At 34.9% G+C, this 21,116-nt stretch overlaps 4 protein-coding genes across 7 annotated transcripts; 2 read left to right on the top strand and 2 right to left on the bottom strand.

Moving 5' to 3' along the window:
• Nucleotides 1–424: 424 nt before the first annotated feature.
• Nucleotides 425–5,223, top strand: LOC130983079 (probable glycosyltransferase At5g03795). 2 transcript variants are annotated; one of them, XM_057907259.1, is made up of 6 exons: nt 427–823; nt 905–1,225; nt 2,126–2,412; nt 3,074–3,306; nt 4,134–4,291; nt 4,849–5,223. In XM_057907259.1, exons 1-6 carry the CDS (start codon nt 674–676, stop codon nt 4,948–4,950), a joined length of 1,251 nt encoding a protein of 416 aa, XP_057763242.1. In that variant the 5' UTR covers nt 427–673; the 3' UTR covers nt 4,951–5,223. The 2 variants fall into 2 exon arrangements, with proteins under 2 accessions (XP_057763241.1, XP_057763242.1); XM_057907258.1 differs by having other exon boundaries at nt 425–1,225.
• A 325-nt stretch (nt 5,224–5,548) lies between these two features.
• LOC130983078 (pentatricopeptide repeat-containing protein At5g65570) lies at nt 5,549–7,772 on the bottom strand. Its single transcript, XM_057907257.1, has one exon. It carries the CDS (start codon nt 7,755–7,757, stop codon nt 5,721–5,723), a length of 2,037 nt encoding a protein of 678 aa, XP_057763240.1. The 5' UTR covers nt 7,758–7,772; the 3' UTR covers nt 5,549–5,720.
• A 425-nt stretch (nt 7,773–8,197) lies between these two features.
• Nucleotides 8,198–12,649, bottom strand: LOC130982243 (KH domain-containing protein HEN4). 2 transcript variants are annotated; one of them, XM_057906153.1, is made up of 7 exons: nt 11,856–12,649; nt 10,596–11,111; nt 10,215–10,487; nt 9,541–9,732; nt 9,387–9,451; nt 8,842–8,953; nt 8,198–8,745 (listed from the first exon to the last, which is right to left on the bottom strand). In XM_057906153.1, exons 1-7 carry the CDS (start codon nt 12,447–12,449, stop codon nt 8,599–8,601), a joined length of 1,899 nt encoding a protein of 632 aa, XP_057762136.1. In that variant the 5' UTR covers nt 12,450–12,649; the 3' UTR covers nt 8,198–8,598. The 2 variants fall into 2 exon arrangements, with proteins under 2 accessions (XP_057762136.1, XP_057762137.1); XM_057906154.1 differs by having other exon boundaries at nt 10,668–11,111; nt 11,856–12,648.
• A 2,643-nt stretch (nt 12,650–15,292) lies between these two features.
• LOC130978989 (pentatricopeptide repeat-containing protein At5g65560-like) lies at nt 15,293–19,092 on the top strand. Of its 2 annotated transcripts, XM_057902327.1 has the most exons (2): nt 15,293–15,861; nt 16,195–19,092. In XM_057902327.1, exons 1-2 carry the CDS (start codon nt 15,443–15,445, stop codon nt 18,170–18,172), a joined length of 2,397 nt encoding a protein of 798 aa, XP_057758310.1. In that variant the 5' UTR covers nt 15,293–15,442; the 3' UTR covers nt 18,173–19,092. The 2 variants fall into 2 exon arrangements, with proteins under 2 accessions (XP_057758310.1, XP_057758309.1); XM_057902326.1 differs by having other exon boundaries at nt 15,293–19,092.
• The last annotated feature ends 2,024 nt before the right edge of the window (nt 19,093–21,116 follow it).

The following is a 21,116-nucleotide window of genomic DNA, read 5'->3' as shown; positions in this document are numbered from 1 at the left end:
ACCAAAACTTGCTCTCATTGTCATCCATAGCAAAAAAAAAAACATATAAATCCTTATAAATTTGGTTACGTTATTAACAATGTTTTTACTAATTTTTATTAACTCTTATTTATAATTATATTTAATGAAAGTATTTTTGTAGATGTATCTAATAAATTTTTTTTTATAGTTATGTCTACTAAAAATATCTTTATATATATATTTTTTAAATGTATTTTTTTATATATATATTTAAAATATAATAATTAATTATTTTTAATAATAAATTAGCAGATAGTAGGTTGGTATGGTAGACTTTTCCTATCCTTAATTAGTATTATGAGTATGACAATTAGTTTATTTAAAGTATGCGTTTACCAACTCAGTTAACTTTAACTCAAAAGAACCAAAGAAGGATGAAATCCAAGAGAAGCAACATCAGATGGTGAAAGCTTGAAGCCAGCAAAGCAAGCATCGTGACACACTGAAGAAATACATACAACAGATTCCGACCCCCTCTCTCTCTCTCTCTCTCTCTCTCTCTCTCACACACACACACACACATCATCGCTGGTTCACGCGGAAAAAAACCAAACTCCATCTGCTTCCTTCACTCTCTTTCACTCAAATTCACGCAAAAAATAAAATCAATTACATCAAACACACAAACACCATCTTCTGAATCATTCATCCAATGCTGATGAGTTTCACCGTGAAGCAAACCCAGCAACTGTCCTCAAATCACGGCCTCCTCTCTCTCCGAGGTGCACTTCTCACCCTCGCCATTCTCACCCTTCTCTCCTTCACATTTCTCTCCCTCAAGTACTCCACCGCTTCCCCTCAGGTACCAATCACCAAATTTTCTTTTTATTTTTTTTTTCAGCAGAAAAAAATTGAAAAAAAAATTAATTTTTTGGTATCGAAGATCTCTGTAGCGAAGCTAGTGGATCCTGAAGTGAAGGAACGCAACGATGAGGAAGAAGGAGGAGAAGAGTTGTCTGATATATACCACTCGCCGCGGGTTTTCAAGCTGAACTACGCGGAGATGATGGAGAAGTTCAAGGTTTATATATATCCTGATGGAGATCCCAAGACATTTTATCAAACACCTAGGAAGCTCACTGGAAAATACGCCAGTGAGGGATATTTCTTCCAGAACATTCGGGAGAGCAGGTTCCGAACCCTTGATCCGGATCAGGCACACCTCTTCTTCATACCAATCTCCTGTCATAAGATGCGTGGCAAGGTAAAAATTTTTCAGTGTTTTTTGGTTTTTGCAATGTCTTTGGATTAGTTTAACTAACTGTATTTACAAGAATGTGTAGAACTTTGTTGCATAGGGGAGCGTTGGCATTTTTTTAAGTGTTGGTTGCTATTGTGATCTGAGAAGGTTGTGGCATTTGGTTGATGTCTTAGTGCCAATAGCTGTGTTGTTATGGTAATATGTTAATAATGGTAATGAATGGTTTTTTAAGGATTAATTTGTGAATAAGGAATGAGGATACGGCAAAGTGTTTGAACTTTGTTTCGGATATGCGTTATTAGCACCTAGTAGTGATATTACATAAGATGCTAGGCTAATATGTGTTGGAAATATTATCAATTGTTGGAGGAACCTTTTCGCCTTTGGTGAAGTTAGGGACTGGAATTTCATGTAGTAGGAATTATGATCATTTTGATAGTTAAACCATCATGGAAGATGCACAGATCTTATTTTGGCTTGCTTCTGTTTCTCTCTTTTTCAGGTGGATTTATGCTTAGGTTTTGTTTATTAATTATTTTCCTTAATGCCTTTGAACTTAGTTTTTGCTTCTGCGAGTTCCCTTATTCATGTTTGTACTGAGGATCTGCTTTTTAGCCCTTTGTGCGTGCGTGTCTTAATTCAATGCTTATTTATTCTCTCTATTCACATGTTCACTTTCTTACCTTATTTTGAGGCTACATCTTCCTGGTCTCCATATACATTGTGCGACTCGATGATGGCAGTTTATAACTGTTCAAGATTTGTTAATGTGTTACCGTGGATTCACATTGAAAGAGGAAACAATGAGTAATGAAACATGAATAACACGTTATATTAAGCTTGTATGGTTAAGTGCCTGCTTCTTGTATGGAGTGCTTCTCATGGTTGTATATTATTATGCAGGGCACATCTTATGATAATATGACAATAATTGTCCAAAATTACGTGGAGGGCTTAATAGCCAAATATCCTTATTGGAACAGAACCTTGGGTGCTGATCACTTCTTTGTCACTTGTCATGATGTTGGTGTAAGAGCAACAGAAGGGCTTCCATTTCTTATCAAAAATACCATTCGAGCAGTGTGCTCCCCTAGCTATGATGTTGGATTCATTCCACACAAAGATGTTGCTCTCCCTCAAGTACTACAGCCCTTTGCTCTTCCAGCTGGAGGGAATGATATAGAGAACAGGTGAAGATTTAAGACATAATATGCTCTTTTGCCTTCTGTTGTTAATTACTTGATTATGAACTGGGAATTGGAATATGTATGTTCAGATGACTTATTATTATCCTGCATTTTGGTTTTGGATTGTCTGTTAATCTTTTTATGGCCACCTTGACAATGATGCTAAATTGCTAATTACTTGATATTTCCAGGAATGAATAGAATCCTGAATCTTGAAATTGGTCATAACTCATAACACACAGGTCTTCAATTTCTAAATAACCTTAAGCTGCAGTTGCACTTCAGTTGAATTTTTAGTAACATAGCTGAATATTATCTTATTTGTAATATCTTCCATGGAGAGGACATTAGTTGCAAAGAGATGAAAAGTATTACTGTCACCAATGACTTATAATCTCCGTATGCAATGAAAAACATAGATTAAGTTTAATTATTGATCCTGCATGAACTATATTTAAAATACATATATTATTTTCTTGTACAATGGTATGGAGAGGTAATACATAATTCAGTATTCAAACAACAGGTTTATTAGTGATCTTAGATTATTTACTTTGCTAGTACATAGAATATTGATGTATAGCTCATGCTTTAAGATGATTAGACAACGTGTCTACATTAATATTTATTCACTCTCAACCTTTGGTAAATATGGGCTATGCAGGACTAATCTTGGATTTTGGGCTGGTCATCGTAACTCTAAGATTAGAGTCATTCTTGCACGTGTATGGGAAAATGACACTGAACTTGACATTTCTAACAATAGAATTAGTAGGGCTACTGGACATCTGGTATATCAAAAGAGATTTTACAAGACCAAGTTTTGTATATGCCCTGGTGGTTCACAGGTTAATAGTGCTCGAATAGCCGACTCTATCCATTATGGATGCATCCCTGGTAAGAGTCATCATTTCTAATGGATTCCCCCCGTAATTTTGTAGTTTCAATTCAAACATCTTAAAAGTGCATGCCTATTGGATAATCATACTTTTTATTATGTAATGATTTTCGTCATGTTTCTTGGATGACATGAGATGAGTAGATTTATATTGCATTTCTCTTAAATTGGTATTAACCTATTAGATGACCAAGTTTTTTGTGCTTATGTTAAGATGCATATCAACTAGTATTTATTAACTACACTAGCAAACAGTAATTTTCACTGAATAAGCTTTGGTTGCTTTTATCACCCATAAGACTAAATTTCTGTTTTATTGATTTGGAATTGCAATTTTATTGAGATTAGATTGTTGATTATCTGGAATATGTTAATGTAATGATCAATTAATTAATAGGCTTCTAGTATGTGCTCAATTTGAAAATGTAGATCTCTTAACTGGAATAAATAAATAGAGTTTTTGTTTTCCTAAAATTGTTTGGGTTGGATTGAGGTATAGAAGGAGTTCCTTGGGATCAAATTGAGGAACTTAACTCCATCCATCCAACCCCCCTAGCCAAGTCATGAGCTGTACCACACAAATTTTGTATAGATCCAATTTTTTTTTCTTCTTCTAGCCACTAAAAACAGTCATTTCTTTAGCAATATGTTTGTTCATGATCTCAAGAAGTATATGTAGGATATTGAGTGACATTTGAATTTTAACTTACCAAGTATTGTTATGTCATAAGATTTTGACTTTGATGTTCTTGCTTCTGAGATGGTATTTTATGTGTATTTTGTCAATCTTGTACGTGATCTGAATTTTTTGGATGCCATTTTGCAGTGATATTATCAAATTACTATGATCTCCCTTTTAATGACATTATTGACTGGAGAAAATTTGCTGTTGTACTCAAGGAGAGTGATGTATACCAACTAAAACAGATCCTCAAAAATATATCACATGCTGAGTTTGTATCACTTCATAATAATTTAGTCAAGGTAAACTACTCTCACTACATTTCTGGAATCTATAGTTAAATGTTTTATTTCCTTTCTTCCCACATTTATATTTTGTTTGAAGAGTTTGCAATATTAGACATGTGTTAAAGAGGACTTGTTGAACTCTGCCCTAACTAGAGGTTTTAAAATGTTGAAAACCCATGGTGAAACGATTAAGAAATTAGAATGTTAATTATTTAAATATGACTATGATCTATGATACAATCCTACTGCATCTCGTATAGCCTGATGAGATGGCTTAATTGTTATTGAAGAGCCAGCAATATGCATAGTCAAAACGGAAACTAAGAAAATTAACCCATATTTTTTTTTTATCACAAGTTGTCTTCTTGATAGAGCTTTCACAAATCTTGTGTACTGATGCTGCATCTTACACTGAACCAATACACACCTCATCCAATGGTGGACGGGTATGTATTGGGGTCGGTATAAGATGTTGGATGAGTACAAATAACACGTACTTAGACCTTTTCATTGCCAATCGATGTATTTGTTGATATATTTGAACTCACAAGAAAGCTGTCATGTTGTATCAGATTCAGAAACACTTCCAATGGAATACACCACCTATATCATATGACGCATTTCATATGGTAATGTACGACCTCTGGCTACGCCATTTCACGATCAAATACTGATGATATGAAGACTCATCTGTTTTGTATACATCATACAGTTTTAGCAACCCCAAAGAGAAATACTGTAAATATTCATTTTAAAATTTTGTTATATAACAGCTGGTTTTTCAATACTCTTGCACCCTTAACAATTCTTTATTTATTCATTTGCCGTGAGAATCTTGCTTGCGATGAAAATAGTACTAGGCCATGCCTATTAGATCATTGTGCTATATTACATACATACCCTAACTTAAATCTATGTTGAGTTGTGTTTTTCCCACACTAGTTATATTTCAATGGTTTCTGTTTGTAATTGAGGGGTACAATTGAGTTTAGGTTATTGAAAAATTAAATCCAGTATTAGTGTATTGCGCAATTAAATACATTTAGTCATCCACAATATAGTTTCTGCTGACATTGAATGAGCATGCTTGATATTTATCTACACATAACCACGGTTTTGTCATACCATATAAGATTATTTTCAGTCCAATTTTATTTTTCACATTTTAATTTCAGCTAATAAGGCCATTTATTAACTGTTTCTTGCTTGCTACATTATTAGTGTAACACTAGATTTCAATGGTTTCTGCTACGTTATTAACGGAAACACGACTATCATCGAACCATATAGCCGCAACAGTCTTGTCAACTAATAGTTTCAATAGCTGTACTTACCAAGGTTTTCAGGTTACCAGCATAACTAACAACAGATACAAGCAGAGTCCATCCACAATGTGAGTTCTAGACTGCGGAGGGGCTAAGATATAACAATTAACAAATGTGATTCACCAATAATCTTTGCAAGAACAAATTCCTCCTTTAAAATGATGGAATCTGTTGGCATCTCTAGCAATAATATCTCTCCCGGTGAGTAAAGAAACGAATTTTATCCAACTGTGACAGTCCCCACAAACTCTAAGATTCTTAAAAATCCTTATACTAGTTTTCCTACTACCAGTCTTCCACAAAGCAAAGGCTATGGCTAATTTTTCACTGTGATAATATAAAGAACTCAACTTCATCTCATCATCGTCCAAATGCTGCAACACAAATCTGGTATCTGGATTATAACCCAGAATTTTAACCTTTTCTACCAATTCATGCAAAGTATAAAAAATCTCGTGAGCTCTTGGGTGAGAAAAATCTCCAGCCATAAAAGTGTGAACCTCTCTATCTACATCAACCCAACTCATAGCAGGACTTTTCTTCAATTTCAAATCTCTTATTTTGCTTTTCATCTCAACTACCTGGTTCCATTTTCCAGCTGAAGCATAAAGATTCGTCAGGAGGACATGAGTTCCCCCATCCCCGGGAGCAAGCTCATGGATTTTTTTAATAATCTTTTCAGCCATCTCTACCTCGCCGTGAATCCTACAAGCGTTTAGCAGTGTCCTCCACAGTACCACATCTGGATTTCTCACTTCCTCTATCAACTTTGCAGCTTCTTCAACTCTCTTAGATCGTCCTAGCAAGTCAATCATGCCAGCAAAATGGTCTTTCGTCAACTCAATATTGTGGTTGTTCCTAATGGAGGAAAATATTTGACAGCCTTCTTCAACTAACCCTGCATTTTTGCATGCCAAGAGAATGCTCGTAAATGTCATACCATTAGGCTCATGTCCCAACTTTTTAATTCTTTCAAATAGCTGAAGTGCTTCTTGGCCAAATCCATTTTGGGAATAAGCATAGATCATTGAGTTGATAGATACTAAATCTAACTCCATCAACACCTCAAAAACAGACCTAGCCTTATCTATATATCCACATTTTCCATACAAATTAATCAGTGCAGCACCGACATACTTATTTCCTCCCACTCCTGTTTTCAGAGTTATGGCATGAACTTGTTCCCCTACTTCAAGCATTGCAAGGCTTGAACATGCCTGAAGAATACTAGATAACGTGAAAGGATTTGGATTCATCGAACAGCGCATCATCTCCCTGAAAACTGAGACAGCAACCTCCTCCCTCCCATTTTGCACAAGACCCACTATAAAAGATGTCCAAGTTACCTGACTTGCATAAGCAAGATGATTAAAAACCTTCATAGAATCCTCAACCATGCCACATTTCGAATACATGGTAAGAAGCGAAGTCTGAGAAGCAACAACAGATTCCAGACCAGATTTAACAAGAAGACTATGAATCAACTGACCATTAACCAAATCCCCAAGATTACCACAACTTATCAATACACTAGCAAGAGTATATTCATTAGCCTTGACTCCCCTGTCAACCATGTCCTCAAAAACCTCCAAGGCCTCACTATAAAAACCATGTTGAGAATAGCCTACAATCAATGCAGTGCATAAGACAACATCTTTATCTAAAACACGCTGAAAGACTAAACCGGCATCCCTTATTCTACCAAACTTGGCATACATATCGACTATAGCACTAGCAACAAACCCATCCAAGACCTCCAAACCCAAAACCACAGCCAACCCATGAGCCCTTTGGCCGTGGCTCAAAACACCCATCTCTGCAAAGGCCTTCAAGATAGCAGAGAAAGTGTAAGCATCTGGCAGAGCACCCTCAACAAGCATGTTACCAAAGAGGTCAAGGGCTTCTCTGCTCCTGCCATGATTGATATGAGAAGAGATCATGGAATTCCAAGTCACTATGTGTCTGTTGGGCATTTCGTCGAACAGCTTGCGTGCATCATCAAGGCTGCCGCACTTAATGTAGCCATGAATAAGCTTGTGGCCACCAAAAGATAAGTACGAGGCACAGGATTTGATGACGTGGCTGTGCAGTGCTCTGAGGATTGTTAAGGATTTTGTGTGCGCGCATTGTGCAATCAGAGAATAATAAAAGTTCATATTTTCATGCTATACTTCATTATTTTATTTTTTAGCAGAACATGCTATGAGTGAGGGTAAAGAAACGAAAAAGCCCAAAGTATTTTGTAGTTCAGTTCTCTACTCTTTGGAAATGAATCCTTTTAATTTTTTTAATTGTGTATGATTTCTCATTATACACTTTTTAAGTAAGATTAAGAAAAATATAAACAAATATTAAATAATAAAAAATTATACAGAATCCATTTCCTTTTTGTTTTATGTATCCTGTTACTGCTGTGATAATTTATATTGAGTTAACGCCACTTTGGTTTTTATGCATATATGCATGAATTACTTTGTTCATTTATGTTTTTAATTATTCAAAATAACAAAATAGTTTTTCTTTCATTGAACAGAAAATATTGTATCCTTGTCTCTTTCTTTAATCAGTAAAAATGGGCATGCAAATGTAAATAAAAAGAAAAGAAGATAAAGTTAAATTCTTATTGATAACTCCTGGAGCAACATAATTTAGTTAACAATGTTACAGACTTACAGTACCTAGCTTCCTCCACCCCTTAAAAAAATACACAAAAAAAGGAAAACAGAGGGAAAGGAGGGACAGAAAAATCACTAAATCAGAACAAGATCTGCGTTTCTAGTCTAAGGAGGTAAGCATCATCATCTTTTAAGAAAAGAGTGAATAACCATTCCATCATATTCACAAGGTGAAGTTGGTCGTGTGATATTTTTCCTTATGTTCTTTTTTTTTTTCTTTTTCTGGTTGTATATACACCACTTTATGGCACCTCCCTAAAGGGAAGCACTTGAGAAGTAAATGCATCTTTTTGCATCAGCTGATTACACTAAACACTATCTATCATTCTGGTCCTCTTTGCCCAGTTTGAATGAATGCCTGAAGTAAACTCTGCGCCGCAAAGGTTTGATCCGGTGTCCCAGATATTACAACCCTGCCACCACTTTTACCAGCGCAAGGATCGTAAACTTGAACATCTGCCCCTGAAATCTGTTTTGAAAATATTAGGCGCGTGCGAGTACCGGCTTTGTTATAGGTAAAAAAGTTATGATTGACCATGTCTTTCTAAAAGGAAAAACCACACACCTGTTTAATTCGATCCAAATTACCACCATCTTCGCCATAAACAGAACCAAAGACATGCTCAGAAACTACAATCTCCACGGTTGTGTTTGTCACGGTAGCAAGCAAGTTTGCTCTGCCAGATGATTTAATTCAGCAAAAGATGTGAGAGAAATATCAGAAGCCTGGTGCTATCTTAACAAAATAAGATATTTGTCTATCCATCAACATCAAATAATTAGGAACCAAAATCCTACATGTCAGAGACTTGTGGTATACCAGCTTAAGGTCTACTCTTTATTTTAATGCAAACTAAATTTTAAAAGATCAATTATATAGTCCATTTTACTACATTATTGATGTTGTGCATATCTGCTTTGTATTCATCTTTTTTTATATAAAACTGATCACTACATTTAAAGATAACTAACAAAAGCAACAGCTCTCTAATACTAAATTTTAGGCAATGAAATACACTTTTAAAGCATAGTGGAGTATAAGCAAGAAAATAGAGAAGGGTAAAGAACAAGACCGGAATAAACTTGTATTCTAAACTGCATTATACTGACCTCCCGCTTAAATCTGAATGTACCTCTCCATTTTTTGAGATTGTTTCAGCATGCACTGCAACATTCTGCACATATAAATACTCCTAAATGAGCCTTGGATCAACGAGAAAAATCTTGTATTGGAAACTTAGTTAATACAAGAGGTAAAGAGTACCTTTTGCAGAAACCTCCCAGAAGGGAAAGATCTTCCGTGGCCAAAATGATTACCCCTTGGAGGATCCTTGTTCGGTTTCCAACTGGATTTCATTCTTGATTCAGCAGGCACCTCATTGGGTGAAAAATTATCCCTGATTATACAAGTGACTTTATATAGGGCATTTTGTACACATCTGTACGCACCAGTAATCTGCATGAAATCTCTCTCTCTAATCACAATCTTGTCATCTTGACTAGAAACATTAACAAACGACTATTTGAGCCAAAACAAGAAACTTGAGAGTCACAATGGTTCGGTGATGCAGCAAAATACGATATTTATGATCATCCCTGACCTATATTGGTTATAAGAATGATATTGTACACCAATCTCTAGGCAAATAGAATAAGTACAAGGAATATACTGTTTAAGTATACTTACAAGGCACATAACGGTTCTTGGAAAAAACTAACAGGATAACTTTTTGGGATATAACACATTCCATTTTTGTTTTACTAGAGCATGTTTACATAATCACATCACAACTTGTATTTATCATGAAACGATATCAGCCTATGGCAATATAGGATAACAACTTCATAGTTCGAGAACCACACTGTGCTAGGAAAAAGGCATAATCCATTTAGATACTTTCAAAACAATGTTAAATATACAAAAGTAAGTAACTTTACCTGCAATACAACATCATTATCTGTAGCAGTAGGAACTGATTCTCCATACAAAATTTGTATATCAGCACCAGTTAATTCTTTCAACTCTGAAATTACTTGACTTTCATTGCCACTCAAACAACTAACTGAACTTGATGTAATTAAAAGCCTCACAGTTACAGGTGACTCCATACTTGAGATGGAGAGAAAGCCCTTTTCAATGTGATCTTCAATAATTCTAGCAAAGACAAGAAAAACAGCATCTTGGGAAGGAGAATAACATGATTCAAGGTTCTGGAAAAACAAAAGTAAAGTCCAAATTAGCTACAAAAATTATGGCAAGTAACGTGTTTTCATGCAAATCTATAAAAATTCATGTTTATCTCTGTGCAAGATACATACAGATAACGAGCCCTGTAAATACCAATAGCATGGGTTATTAGTGGCACAGTGCAGCTTTCTCATATGACTAACCTCTATAGCAGAAATGGTGACAATGCGTTCAGCAAACTCGCTTAAAGGAGCTGCAAAGATAATAGATGCACCTGTTTTGCTTTCTAGATTTCTGACTATAGCCCCTTTTTTGCCAATCACACTCCCGGCTACATTATTAGAGCAAAGCAGTCTGAACACAATTTCACGTTCAGTAACTTTTGTCTCATGGCTGGAAGCTCCATTAGACTTTGTTGTCCGTTTTGATGCATCGTAAGAGTCATAAATAGATAAACCTTCCATGGAGAGTAACCATGAATTAAGATGAGGGAAAAGGTCAGCATTCGGATCAAGAGACAATGTATCAGAAGAGCTAACAGTGGATGTGGCCACAGGTTGTGAAACTTTGTTCAATGGGGGACAATCTTGAAGACAGTAAGAAACAGAAATCAGTGCTTTCTTTACAGCCAAAATCCCACCAGTTATCTGCCAATCAAACAAGTTCCCAAAAACAAGAAATAATTAAACAATCCTCCTCTAGGTACACTTATTAGCGAAATATAGTCATTCATTTCAACACCAAATAATGTTATTCCGGAAAATATAAATTATTAAAAATAAATCACAAGCACAGAAGTAACTGAACTAGGTTTCAGTTTTCCATTTTGGCAACTTTTAATGTCTTAATCCTCACAAGGAACAGCACATATACTCTTACCAGTTAACATATCAAATGAGATGAAGAGGCAGCAAACATCAAAAGAGCTTTGCCGATATCAGAAGAGAAATAAAGTGACAATTGTCAATTTCACTGCTATAAATTCAGTATTGACATTTGGCAAGGTGACAGATGAGATCCAATCTGTTCTCAACACTTAGACAGCTGGACATTCTAATTTTAGCAGATGGTGTCACATGCACACAATCTCAATCTCAATCTCAATCTCAATCTCACGTTATAATTCCACTTATACTATCACATACACACTTTCATATGACTTCCATTCCAAATTAGGCAACAACAAAAAATGGAAGATGCAAGCTACCTGAGAAACAAAATCTACCTAGACGTTGACCATGAACAAGAAATTTGAAATCTAAAACCCAACTGCCACCACCACTCTTATCTATTTCACATCAACTAAGGTTCATTAACACCAAACAAAAGTTAGAAGCTTTATTTAAATTTCTAGATAACCCAATTGAAAAAAAAAAAAAAAAAGAACTCACCAGAAGTAACTCCTCATCTTTAGCAGCACACTGTGGAGAGGGACAAACCCTAATCTTGGCACCACTATTGTTCCTAATTGTGCTTATGTTCTTTCCTCCTTTTCCAACGACCGCACCAATCTGAGAAGTGTGAGCCAGCAACTTGCACGTAACTTCTCCATTCACAACCCTATTGGGGTTGTTGAACCCTTTCTCCATTTCGAGCTCACAAATCCTCTCGAAAACCCTAAGAACAGCTTCTTGCGCGCTCGAAACATCGACCAAATCGACGTCCCCATCGGACAAGGCGACACCTTTCCGGGGTAAAACCGGCCCAATTACCAGTATGACCCGGTCGTCGGTGCCGGAGACTGAGTCCTCGCAGTGGATTTTGCAACCGGTGTCTCGTCGGAGCTGCGACACGATTGAACCGGAGCTCCCGATCAGGCCGCCGACGGTTGACGCGTGGCACACCAGCCGGAATGCGATCTGCCCCTGGAGAACCTTGAAGACCGGCCGCTTGGTCCGGTTGTTCCGTTTCAGCTGCGCGTATTGGTGGTGGTGGTGGTTGTAGTCGGGTTCGACGGCGGCGGAAGCGGAGGTTGAGTCTTGCATTGCGTGATAAATCGGGTCGGGTTGTTGAGATCAACGACGGGTTTGATCTGGAATGAAGTAAAAGGTGCGAAAGGTTGTGGCTTTCATGGCGGGGAAGTAAAGGGGGGATTCGCGGGGTAAGAGGTGTGAGAATAATGGGGATTTTTCATTTTAGAGAGAGAAAATGAGTGCAGTGTGAGCAGCAGTAAGTAATGTGGAAGGAACGAGGAAACGCGGTTTTTTGTGGGTCGAAGGGGCGTGGACCGCTGTTTTTGTTCGTTTGTTTTGGTCCTTCGGCCTTTTTATTTGTTGAGGTGAGGTTGTTAATTTGTTATTCATATTTTTTTCATGCGTTGTCTTTAGGGCTGGAAGTTAGTCAAGTCAGCTTATGAGTTAGCTCAAATTCGACTTATTAATAGCTCAATAAATTGAATTCGTGAGCCGAACTTAAGCTTGAATTTGAGCTCATAAATTAAATTAACCGAGTTTGAGTTTAAATCAACTTAGTTCATTAGCTCGTGAGTTTGCTCGATTATATATATATAATTTTACATATATATTAATGTTCTTAATTGTTTAAAATTTTATAGTCATTTTTTATATATAATTTTGATATAGGACATAAATAAATTTATAATTGATAGATAGACAATATATGAAATTTATTTTTTTAATATTTTTTAATATATATATAAGTTATAATTTAATGATATAAAATTATAGATTATATTCCTATTATTTGAGCCAACTCGTGAGCTCGAGCTAACTCGTGAGTTTTCGTTGAGCCGAACTTAAACTTACAAAATATATTCGATTGTTAATGAGGCGAACTGCGAACCAAACTTAATTTTTATGAGTCAAACTTAAATTTGATCTAGCTGGACTCAACTCAACTTACTTCTAACCCTAGTTGTCTTGGCCGTGTTTACTTTTTAGGCTGAACTGAGAGTCAAAGGTTGAGAGAATTTCTGGATTTTCTGTGCTATGATGTGTCTATATCCAATTATCCATCCATAAATAACTATCCTTTCTTCTAAAAAATAGTAGTGAATCCAAATGAAAACTCTCTTTTTGCAAAGTTAATTCATATGTGTTTTTTCATGATATAACTAATAAGTGAGAGGCATATAAATTGGGATTCTTTCTGTTTTTTTTTAATTATTTTTTAGAAAAATGTTAGAGGACTAGTAATTAGTCAGTAATATTTGCTAGAATAAAAAATTGAATTAATAATTAAAAATATTGATAAAAAAATAATAAATCTATTAGTTTTTAAATTTTTTATTTATTTAAAAATACAAAAATAAAATTCTTTTATAAAAAAGACATTTAGAAATTTCTAATTATAATAAATGCATAAAAAACTGTATTCTATAAAATTTTCTTTAGTTTATATTTTGTTTAACAAATATTTATCAATAATTATAAATTTTATATTATATTTTTTAATAATTATGTTGATTGTCTTTTATATCTCCATTGATATTATATACAAAATGTTTCATTTATGAAGCACATGAGTACATGATTTAGAGTCGCTGCAATGAATTAATGAACTAAGATGGAGCATATATACAAATGATCATGTTGAAATCAAGTATGAGAAAGGAAATACATGGCATGATAGAGGTCATATGAAGATACATGATGAATAAAATATGCCTTAACAAATTTTTATTCCGTGAATACATTAAAATTAAACAGATTAATTTATTATATTACGTTATTTTTATAAAATAGATAAAGAGTAAAATGACAAATTACAAATAAACTTAAAAAAATTATATTTTAGATAAATTGATCTTAACAAAAATAACAAAAAAAAATTAGATTAATAAATATAAATAAGTTAATTTAAATTAAGGTATTTTATTCTAATCATAAAGATTAATTTAAAAATAATATATATATATATATGAAAAAATATAAAGAGACAATAAATTTAGTGTATAGTATATCCAATAAAAATAAAATTAAAATTATAATAATTTAATAATTAATTTAATTAATTTCTAATAATTTTAAATTTTAAAAACTTTTCGTTATAAGAAAATTATATATTCCTTTTTTTTATGCGTGTGAAAAAACGTTAGTCATCAGCTAGTCATCAATAATGATTTGATGGTGTGAGATTGGTGTGAAATTTTATCTAATGGCTCACCTTCCTCTGTTGGTTATATGCTGGTCAAAATTCAATAAAACTGCTGGCTTCCTAGATTTTTCTTTTATTTTTTTTAACGGTCTTTTTTATTTTCTCCAAACTAACACCGCAAAAATCACTACCGTCTGTCGCCGTTCAAGGGAGGGACTGAATGCAAAAGAGTTGTGATCTTCATCTATTAACACTATTGGATTTGATTTAAGTGAATGATGGCGACGCAAGTGTATTTGATGTGGGTGATTCAACTGCTTAACGTGGCGGCAACATTGGATGGTTGTTTGATGGTCGGTGAAAAAATTTCTAACACATAAGAGATGTAATGATTAATGAAAATGGAGTAACAGACAATTAGGAGGAGTGGAAGAAAGTGTTTGAATAAATTTTATTGCTAAAAAAATTTTACTGATATATATTTATTATTTTAAAAAATTTTATTGATATTTTTTTATAAAAAATTTAATATATTCAAAATATAAATCATCAAAGATTTATTTATACTTACTAAAAATTAAAATTCAAATACAATTAACTTGAGGTAAAATTAATATTTATAAACCGTTAAATAATTTGATTAATTTGATTAAATTTTTATTAAATACTTTTCCGTTATCAAGTTCCCTGAAGTTGACTAGAACTGGTTTTCCCCGAAAATAAAACTTATAAATATTTGCTTATTACCGCAGCTGGCCGAAGGACAGCGGGAAATGAGGTGGATGAATTACCATCACTTGCTACGCGCCGCCAGGCCATGGGCAAGCATGAACCACGTTACTTATAACTCTCATGACTCCACCCACCCCAACAAAGCACACAAGCCTGAAAGCCTCTCTGTCTTCGCTTTCATGGCTTGTAAATGAGAAAGCCCACGCTCCTTTTCGTCACTCCCCTCCACCGCCACCGCCACCACCTTAAACCCTTCTCTTCAGCCGCTCCTCTTCCCCAACAACCCTACCCCGATCACCACCACTCGGATCTCCCTTCCAAGCTCTTCACCATCCTCTCCAACCCAAAATGGCGAAAACACCCTTCTCTTAAAACCCTAATCCGCCACCTCACCTCATCCACTCTCTCCTCCCTCTTCTCCCTCGACCTCCATCCACTCACCGCCCTCAACTTCTTCCGATGGATCCTCAAAAACCACCGCGCTTTCGTCCCCACTCTCCATTCCTACCATGCTCTCCTTCTCATCCTCGTCCGTAACCGCCACCTCCAAGCCGCCGAGAATGTCCGCAACTCCATGATCAAGACCTGCTCTTCGCCACACGACGCAAGGTTCGTCCTCAACTCTCTTCGCCAATTACACAATTATGCAACTGGTGATGGGAATTCAGGGTTTAGGCTCTCTGTTACTTCCTATAATAGGCTCCTTATGTGCTTGTCGCGTTTCGCTATGATCGATGAAATGAATGGTTTGTGTAGTGAAATGATTTTCGACAATGATGAGGTTTTGCCTAATTTGATTACATTCAATACTATGCTGAATGCGTATTGCAAATTGGGGAACATGATTTTGGGGGAAATATGGTTTTCTAGGCTGTTAAGAGGTGGCTTTGTTCCTGATTCATTTACATATACTTCATTGATATTGGGTTACTGTGAAAATAGAGACGTGGAGAAGGCTTATAGGGTGTTTAGGCTTATGCCGAATATGGGGTGCCGGAGGGATGAGGTCTCGTATACTACTATGATACACGGTCTTTGTGAAGCTCGGCGACTTGATGAAGCTCTCATGTTGTTCGCACAAATGGAGGAGGAGCATTGCGTTCCCACAGTTCGGACTTATACTGTGCTCATTGGTGCTTTATTTGAGTCTGGTAAGGAACCGGAAGCGCTGCATCTATTTGAGGAGATGGTAAACAGAGGTTGCGAGCCAAATGTTTATACCTACACTGTGTTGATTGACTACTTCTGTAAGGGAGGCAGAATGGATGAGGCGATGACAAGATTGAATGAAATGCTCGAGAAAAGGTTGGCGCCCACTGTTGTGCCTTACAATGCCTTGATTGCTGGGTATTGTCTATGGGGAATGATGGAGGAAGCAATGGGTATTCTGCGTCTTATGGAGTCAAATAAAGTTCGTCCAAATGCTCGGACGTTTAATGAACTGATTTGTGGATATTGCAGGAGCAAAAGCATGGACAGGGCAATGGGACTACTTAATAAAATGGTTGCAACTAAGCTGTCACCTAACCTCATTACATATAACACATTAATTTATGGGCTGTGTAAAGCAGGTATAGTGGATAGTGCCAGTCGGTTGATTCACTTGATGGTCAAGGATGGCTTAAGCCCTGATCATCGGACTTTGAGTGCGTATATAGACTGTCTCTGTAGAATGGGTAGAGTTGAAGCAGCTCATCAGGTTTTTGACTCCATGAGGGAAAAACATATTGAAGCAAATGAACATATATATACCGTCTTGATTGATGGGTACTGCAAAGCTGGTAAAATTGAAGATGCCCATTTGTTGTTCAAAGATATGCTTGCTGAGGAATGCTTGCCCAATTCAATCACTTTCAATGCATTGATAGATGGGTTGCGGAAGGATGGAAAAATGCAAGATGCATTGTCATTGGTGGAAGAAATGGTAAACCATGACACAAAGCCCACTGTTTACACCTATACAATGCTAATTGAGGAAATGCTGAAGGAAGGAAACTTTGATCGAGCTAATAGAACTCTTGACCAAATGATCTCTTCTGGATGTCAACCTAATGTGGTCACGTACACTGCATTCATCAAGTCACTTTGCAGTCAAGGAAGATTACAGGATGCTGAGGATATGGTGGTCAAGATTAAAACGGAAGGCATATTGCTAGACTCCTTTATCCATGATTTATTAATTAATGCATACGGATGTATGGGACAACTAGACAGTGCCTTTGATGTTCTCAAGCGCATGTTTGCTGATGGTTGTGAGCCTTCTCGTCAAACCTATTCCATCCTAATGAAGTATCTACTAAATGATAAACATAAGAAGAAAGGCAAGAATGTTGTGGGAGTTGATTTAAGTTCAATCAATATCTCAAATGATAATGCAGATTTGTGGAAGATAGTCGATTTTGAAATTATAAACGTACTCTTTGAGAAAATGGTTCAATATGGTTGTGTACCCAATGTAAACACATACAGCAAGCTTATCAAAGGACTCTGCAAAGTAGAAAGCTTTGATTTAGCTTTTAGATTGTTAAATCATATGACGGAAAGAGGAATCTCTCCCTCCGAGAATATTCATAACTCACTTCTAAGTGCTTACTGCAAGTTGGGAAAGTATGAGGAAGCAGTGAGATTGTTAGATTCTATGATGGAGAGTAGCCATTTAGCACATCTGCAATCTTGTAAGCTTCTCATTTGTGGGCTTGTTGAACAAGGAAACAGTGATAAGGCTGAGGCAGTTTTTACTAGTTTGATACACTGTGGGTATTACAATGATGAAGTGGCTTGGAAAGTTCTAATTGATGGCTTAATCAAGAGGGGATCTGTTGATCAAAGCTCTAAATTGCTGAACATCATGCTGAAGAATGGATGCCGCTTACATCCCGCGACATACTCTATGTCAACGCTGGAACAAAATGAAGAGTAATTCTGTAATGCATGATTGAAGATTTGGGTTCGTGGCTTCCTGCTGAACTTCTAGTTGAAGACTGGCCAGAATGATATAAGATATAACCTGAACCTTTGTAATAGCAGAAGTGAGCTGTGAATGGCTTTGTTGCACAAATGTGGTAACTGTTCACAGTCAAAACCCATCATAACTGACAATCACACTGGCTGAGAGCATCAGCAATGGGTCAAGAGGCAAGTTCCTATATAAATTCTTGCTTATATTGCTTCCCTTTATTTAATACCAAAGGCCTAGATAGAGATTTAACAATGGGTAAAGTATTGTTTTAGTCAATGATGCTTGAGCCAAGTCCTAATTTTATCCCTAACATTAACGTCTTATTTTTTTCCCCAAATATTTTATTTTTGTCCTATTTTAGTCCTCTGATTAAAACTAAAACATTTTCTTCCAAAAATACAATTGTCCTTCGGTTATTATTATCTTTTTATTTCTCTTATTCTTCTACCAATTTCACTTCTAAATCACAACTACTACTACAATCACTGCAATTATGATTGTTACTCTTATCTAGAAAATAGGTATTTTTGGAAAAAAAAAAAATAATTTTAACCAGAAGAATAAAATAGAACGAAATAAGACGTTTGGAATAAAAATAGAAAATTTCAAATGTTAGGGACGAAATTAGGACTTTGTCCAAGTGTTGGGAACCAAAATACTACTTTACCATTTAATAATTCATTTCACCTTATTTCTCTTGGTAAATATGAAATTCATGTTAGTTATCCAGGGATTAATCATTTTTTGGAAGTAAATGGGGAAATTTTTGTCATTAAATCTATCTATTCATGCAGCATACACTTATGTCGGCTATAAAAATTGGTCGCTTGTGGATGTACAAATATATAAATGTAAAAAGAAATTCATAATAAATAGATTTTGGGTACTACTATTAGATTTTTCTTTAGTATAAGCTAATAATTGTATGAGAAACTCTTGGTCACTAGCAATTTTTAGTATTTTTTACTATCATTTGGCTAGCACAAACACAAAATTACCTCTAACAAATAAATTTTACTAATTTATGTGTGTAAACTCTGAAAAATGTAGGTGCGTGTGAAAAACACTGGTAAATATAGATACAAACTATATGTTTTTTGTGTTCAAAACATTTGTAAAAACGAGTGTATATTATTGCAGGTCAAGTACGGGCTAAAAATGATAATATTTATTGGGCTAAAAATGATAATATTTATTGGTTATGTAGCATTGCGCTAATTATATAATGGAGAATAGAGAGGGAGAAACTCTCATTGGTTGATAAGCTGGTTTCAGCACAAAATTGAACTTTTTCATGTCCCATCTGATTAATACTGTGATAACGGATAAGCTAATTTCAGAGTTCACTATAGAAACCTAGCTTAATTTTTCACTGATTTGGTGCAATCTATTAGAGACTCATCATCGTAAATAAGCAACTTCATGACTGAAAGCTTCTCTTTCTTAATCAACCACCTTTTGTCCCTTAATAAGTTAATATTCGTGATTGCACTGTTCAGAAATTCACAGATTCATTAACAGCTTCATCAACATAATTGAGTTTAAGATGAAAGATGATAAAAATATTCAAGGTCAACAGCAGCGGAAGTTCTATTTAGATTTTCTTTCCTTACTATTGGGATGGGCTTTTTTTTGTTCATAATAGGGAAAGGTAATTGAAACTGCGTAGCTGATGCCATTTTGGATTTTGGCAAATTCAAGCTTTGTTTTAGGTAATATATCATTTCTAGAAGATCAGAAAATTATCTAACTTAAGCCTTTATATTAATATTGTCTTGTGTTATATAGAACACTACCATTTTAATTCGATGCAATAAATGGTTTTTCTATTGTTTTAAGTTGAAATATTTTTAAAATTAGATCCACTTAGATTAAAATTTTGATGCCAACAATTATATGTATAGTCGTGTAAATCTTGTGTCCCAGTTGATATTAATTGTTATATAATGATTTAATACATCCTTCATTAAAAAATTGTTTAATATTTACGGTCACATACAAAAATACGTGTCGGGACTTTTCATATATTCAATAAAAATAATATATAAACAAAGAATTTAATTTTTATGCATAGATAGTATAAAATATTTTTTATAGTTGTATAATTACATTCATTTTTTCAAATGATTATTTATACGATCAATATAAAAGATAATTCTTTTTTTATGTAATTAGATATATGTCTAAAATTTTTATACTAACAATGTATCAAAAGTAAATTCTATAAAAAAAATTGTAGGTCTTTGTAAAAGTTTCAAGGCTATAAACTTCTTTATGAATAATATAAAAAAAATTAACCACAATTTTAATAGTTGTCTAATTTTTAAGTCTCCTAAACTGTCGTCCGGTATTTTTTTTTTTTTTCTCTTTTGGGGCCTTAGCTAGTTAGCTATCATCCCTTTATGGCTTTATCCACCGTCCTTAACAGAGTAACAGGAAAGAATACTCGGGTTTTTTGTTGTACCTTAAGAGTTAAGGTTCCTGTAGTACATGATTACCACCGTTAGGTGAAATGTATTGTTAACCAAATTGGGTAGGTATAGTGATTAATTTAGTGATCCGCTTAAATAAGGGCGAATTCCTTTTTAGATCATCCACCTGCTTACTGTTTTATTGCAGCGTATTACTTACATCAGTAGTATCTTGTTTAAAGCCTCGATTGTTTCTATTCATCCCAGAAAAATAAAAACAAAACGCACACTTCGGTATGTTTGCTAAAAACTAATTTCCGATAAGGGAAGGAATTCTTCTTCCTTTATTAAAAACATAAAATTAAATTGTTTTAAATATTTTTTAGTCTCCATAATTATGTTTCATTTTAATTATAGTTTCTCTAAAATTTTAAAACGGTTTTAGTCCCTATTTTTTTTCGTTCTTTTCACAAAGACTAAACATATTTAAGCTT

Source organism: Arachis stenosperma, chromosome 5 (genome assembly GCF_014773155.1).
Source record: "Arachis stenosperma cultivar V10309 chromosome 5, arast.V10309.gnm1.PFL2, whole genome shotgun sequence".
NCBI classification, from domain to species: domain Eukaryota; kingdom Viridiplantae; phylum Streptophyta; class Magnoliopsida; order Fabales; family Fabaceae; genus Arachis; species Arachis stenosperma.
Note: the sequence above shows the minus strand (reverse complement) of the source record. Positions and strands in the feature narration are given on the sequence as shown.